The 5,228-nt window shown below is 46.0% G+C and overlaps 1 protein-coding gene across 1 annotated transcript in view; it reads left to right on the forward strand.

Annotated features, from left to right (window-relative positions):
- Positions 1 to 215: 215 nt before the first annotated feature.
- Positions 216 to 5,228, forward strand: part of LOC103359729 (transmembrane protein 132C) — a 110,672-nt gene continuing 105,659 nt past the window's right edge. The window contains exons 1-2 of the mRNA XM_008285228.1: positions 216 to 282; positions 3,017 to 3,944. Of these exons, the coding sequence (XP_008283450.1) occupies positions 216 to 282; positions 3,017 to 3,944 (995 nt within the window). The remainder of the gene's footprint in view (positions 283 to 3,016; positions 3,945 to 5,228) is intronic.

Below are 5,228 nucleotides of genomic sequence, written 5' to 3' on the forward strand. Positions count from 1 at the left end.
AATCACGCCGGCTTTGCTCACTCTATTTACGACGTCCTATTGGTGTCATGGCGAGGGACATATTCTAAATCTGAAGTTACAAATTACAGCATTTTTTTTCTGCTGTAATGTGGTATTTAGTTTCATCTGTGTCATAGTAAGTAGAAACTGGGACAGTGTGTTACATCCCCCAGAGGAGAGCGCAGACAGGAAAAGCCTCTCACTCCGCCGTAAGCATGATCCACTACCGACTAAGCACCTGCTCCCCTCTTGACATTGGTCTCGGTTTTGTCACTTTTGAGGGTAAACATTGTCAAAACTATGCAACGGCAGTCGCTCACCGCGCGCCGCCGCACCGTGAAGGTCTTTACATCCTCCCCACTGGGGACGCCGCCGGTGTATAAAAACGGCAGTTTAACTTTGAAGATTTGCAGCATGAATACAAACATAAAAGCAACTGCTCGGGAGAAAAGTGCAACTAATTTATATTTATGATTCGCCGTTATTATTTCCATTTGTTACTCATATCAGACATTTTGCTATTAATGCATATGATTATAAGGAAGACAGAAGCTTGAAATTAGGTTCGAGCCGTGCGGCTGTTTTTCATTTGGCCGGCCGACGCACACACACACAAACAAACGGATTACAGAATATAATGGAAGCCATGTGGGTGATTGCTGATTTCTGGGCATTGAATCCACATCCTGACCTGTTAACAAAACCACAATAGACAATGGACCTCGCCGCTCTGCACACGCTTAACACACGTATGCGTAATGAAGAGGGATCTGACGGCGACTCTCCAGGGCCTCCGTTCGGCCGAGTTAACGGCAAAGACGGCGCTTCCCGGTTAAAGACATCCCTCAAACACACACAAAATGAAAGGTAGATAATGAAAATGTAATTTCAGCAACAGGAGCTGTCCATAGCGTGCCCTTTGACTATAAATAGACCGGCACAGAGCGAGGCATGGCGTCTGGTTTTTTGGGACTTTGTCCTTTTAGGAGGTCATACGTGTACATAAGCCATATGTAATTATATATTGGTCAACATATAGTCAGTTAAAAAAATAGCTGAAGATTTTTTGGAATTTCAACAAAAAAATAAAAAAAGATTGATGTATTGATTTCATATGAACACCAGTTTTATCTTAAACATTATGTTAAAGCAACGTTTTGGGAACAAAGGTTAACTTTTCGTCCTATTTTTTGCCTCCTCTGTCCGTCCGGCGAGCCAGCCGTTGCTCTGCGGCCGTGGATTGTCACAAATCACTACCACGCCACATCTCCCACAGCACATAAGGTTCAAGACAGAAAATCAATGGGCTCTCATGGGCCACTCCATCAGTCCAAATATCTGAAGCCCGCTGCTTGATGGTGAAGAGAAAAGAGGCGATGAGGAGGATTTGCAAGATGAGGAGAGGGGGTGGGTGGGGGAGGAGGATTAGAGGCAGCTTTTAGGGCCGTGGTAAGGCCTGGTGAGGTTGGATGGTCCGGGTTTAAAAGTGTGCTGCATTGAGACAAAAGAGCAGTAGATGTAGAAAGCTGCTGTGACGTGGCTAAAACTTGATGCTCCTGTAAGGATAGATACACGTGAGCATCTTCAGAGGTTGTTGTAGGTCACAGAGGAGATGACATGAAGCCATTTGGTTGATTCTGGTCTCCCTAAGCAGGCCTGTGGTACATCAGGGTCTGGCCTACAAAACAACCCTGGCTTGTTTGTGTTTCTTTGAACCAGTCAGAATCATGTTGGGCGAAGCAAAGCAAAGGGTGGAATCGTTTTGGTGAAACCTTGGCATGCAGCAAAAAAACGGCTAATCCACTGGGGGGGAATAAAAAAAACTAGCTGCTTCTCTGCATGATTGTTTGTGTGCTAGCTTGCTATCCTGGCTGCTGTTGTTTCCGATAGAAAGCGAGCAGAAGGGAAGGACAAAGTCGCCTAAACCATAATAAATAAAAGCACAAATGAACTCCAACATAAATGCATCCGGCGCATGCTTTGCCAACATGCAGGAAGAAGCGTGATGCTCTGCATTAGGTGAAGCTCCCCGAGGGTGCGTGGGAGAAGGAGAGACAGTGAGTGAGGTGAAAGAGGCAAATGCATTTAACTTTTTCCTGTCATCACTCTTGTTAAATGTCAGCTGGTGTCATTATTAACCTGTATTTTTGCTCACTGTTGCCATTTCAACGATTTGTCTGCAGCCCACCACTTTGGTAATGACTGCTGGTAAACATTAGAAGCCTGCTCGTGAGCTGTGGACTCAACTGATGCCGGTTCAGACGTCTAATAACACTCGAGAGCGCTTTTCATGCCCGTTTGTTTTAACCCAAACCGTAATCCGAGCTGCCTTTGCGGCAACCAAACCTTCTCCACGTTGATGAAATGTTCTTCCCCCACTAGAATCAGGAGATATATATGTTTGTCGAGGTTGGAGGACCTAATGACAGCGTTCCATCCCTCACGGTGGTGAAATATAAGACAATGTTGGAGTGATAGATGGAGGGATGCGGGAGAGAAGAAGCAGATGATAAAGTCTATATAGACAAAAAAATGAAAGAAACTGAAGGAGAGGGGAGGAGAAAAAAAAAAAAACAGATCGAGTTTATCACAATGAAAAGGATTGAGCACAGAAGGGAACATGGACAAGCCTGATAAGCAAATGTCTGAGTAAGACGCAAGTGTTTTGAATTAAGTCTAACAAATTCTTTTAAATAAGAGCAGTGGCTCGTGAAAGTGATATCACATGGAAATGTCTCCAACAAACCGTTTAACATTCACCGCTGGAACTGACTGTAGATATGATTGCCTAAGGTTGCAAGCAATGCATGCAAATGTTATGTAAAACGTGAAGCGCCTGTGTCCATTTTTGGGAGTTATTTCATTCAATTTTTCTCAGTCTGCTCTTTGATTTCATGCCTGGATCAGGTTTCGGTGATGAGGTCTAGACAAAGAATCGTGCTCGTAAAAAGCAGCCGCGAGTGGTTCCAGGTGGTCGATGCAAAGGTTAATGTGTTGTTGTCATTTTCTGTTTCAGTGGTGGACAGCAAGGTGATCCTGGAGGGCCTGCAGAGATACGGCCCCACGCCGATCTATCTGCCTGTCAGCTACCGGATCCTCAGCGCCGAGTCAGCGTTCTTCTTACAGGAGGCAAACCAGGACTTAATGAGGAACTCCAGCCTGCAGGCTCGCACAGAGTCCTTTTTCATCCACCAGGCCCGCCAGATGCCCTTCGTCAACGCTAGCTACGGGCCGCTGTCTGTCCAGCAGCCTGTCCCTCTGGAGCTGCTGCAGACGCTGCCAGGGCCGTTTAACGCACCCTCCTTCACCCCGTCATCGTCGGTGCCAACATCAGCGTCCTCGCCGCCTCTCTTTACATTCAACTGGAAGGTCCACACTTACATTATCAGCGAGAGGATTCACCCCAGCTGGCCCAAAGTTCAAGTGTTGTTCTACATCGCGGGCAGGGACTGGGATGATTACAGCGCCATCCACAAGCTGCCCTGCGTGAGGATGTTCGCCTTTCACGAGACTCAAGAGGTGCGTGGGACATGCAGGTTAAAAGGTGAGCTGGGTATATGCGTTGCCGAGCTGGAGCCTCTGGCCAGCTGGTTCAGCCCACCCACTGTCAGGCCCGGTAGGCAGAGAGTGTCCGAGCAGGCCCAGGGCACTCCCGTGGAGCTCTACTACATGGTTCAAACCACGGACAGCGGAGACTGCAGCTCCGAGGATTCGAGAAAGGCCAGCTCGGTTCGCGTGGACCAGCAGAGGCCGATGGGTTATTTCGCAGGGCACACTCCTATGCAGCGCATCGGGAGCGTCAGGCTGTTTCAGCCGCTGTCGGAGCTGAAGCTGGACAATAACTTCGTGGTGATGGTGCCCTCCAAACCCATCCGGCAGAGAGAAACCGTCTCGACTTTTCTGGCTCTTTCCACGCTTTCTTCAGTGCAGATTTTCACCCTGAGGTGAGTCAGCCTCCACCTGCAGTTTGCTCTGCAGCTGGACAAATTTTTTTCTCATTTTCCAATTTAGGCACTTACGACCGGCCATACAGGCAGCTGAAAAGATGGGTTTTGGTTTGGATTCTTAGAGAAAGCACCAGTGACAACACTCCACATCCACACATTTACAGCCTCTAGTACTGAGGTGTGAAACTGTGCTGAGCTTACAACTGGATTCTCAGTCATTGTTTGTCTGAGTCACACAGAGGGTATAACTAATCAGTCGTTTCTAAAATACATCCCAGTATGTGTTGTTATATCGAACAAATGCATCAGATCACACTTTGTAGGCAAAACAGACCAACTCCAGTCCTTACATTTCCTTTTTTCCTATTGACCAGATACTGCTGCAGTTTGGAAACATGACTTATAACCGCCCGTTTAATCAAAAATAATCTGCAGCTGGCAAAAGCAAGGGCTTAATCTCTGGCACTGGAGATTAGAAACTGTGTGTGTGTGTGTGCAGAGCTCTTGATTTGCCACACCAGAGCCCGGTCTGCAGACAATGTTGCCATGACACCACCATTCTCCTGCCCAGCAGCTGTTAGGTAATTTGGCTTGGTTATTTAGGCCATTTGTCCACTAATCAGAAAAGCATCATATCAGGAGTGAAAAACTGATATCGCAAACAAAAAAAAAAGAAAGAAGCACAAACAAGGCGGCGGTAACCAGGAGTGTTTTCATGCAATCAATTAGCCGGTTTTATTGTGTGCACGGCGGCTCAGGCGAACGGCAGACCTGGATCCTTCACTGCTTCTCTGAGCGCATGATAAATTCAGCCGGCAGACATTTTTTTGTGATTTAAAAACCCCCCAAGTCGTGCACTCCAGAGCAATTTTCAAACCTCTTGATACCAATTCAAAAGCTTTCTGCAAGTGAAATCGGAAGCTGTATTTTAGCGACGTTCACCAAAACTGAAAACTAAGAGCAAAGTTTGAGGAGAGTTTTTTTTTTTTTCCTACCGTAGTATTATTTTTCTTGTCAACTTATCGTGAAAGCATCATGTTTACGAGATGTTTTTTTTAAATTCACAACACTATTTTCACCTATTTTTATGTCTGGATTAAAATAATCTTCTAAACCAATAAACAACGTGCTTAAATTTAGTGAGGATTGTCTTTAGAGGAGATTAACTGGCTGCTTTTAATGCAGCGTTTTAAGAAAACAACAAAAACTGTGATGGACAAAGTGGTTTAGGCAGATTGTTTAAGGCCTCGGCGATTAAGTGATAGTGATACATACTGACGA

Source organism: Stegastes partitus, unplaced genomic scaffold, assembly GCF_000690725.1.
Source record: "Stegastes partitus isolate 25-593 unplaced genomic scaffold, Stegastes_partitus-1.0.2 Scaffold391, whole genome shotgun sequence".
Taxonomy (NCBI): domain Eukaryota; kingdom Metazoa; phylum Chordata; class Actinopteri; family Pomacentridae; genus Stegastes; species Stegastes partitus.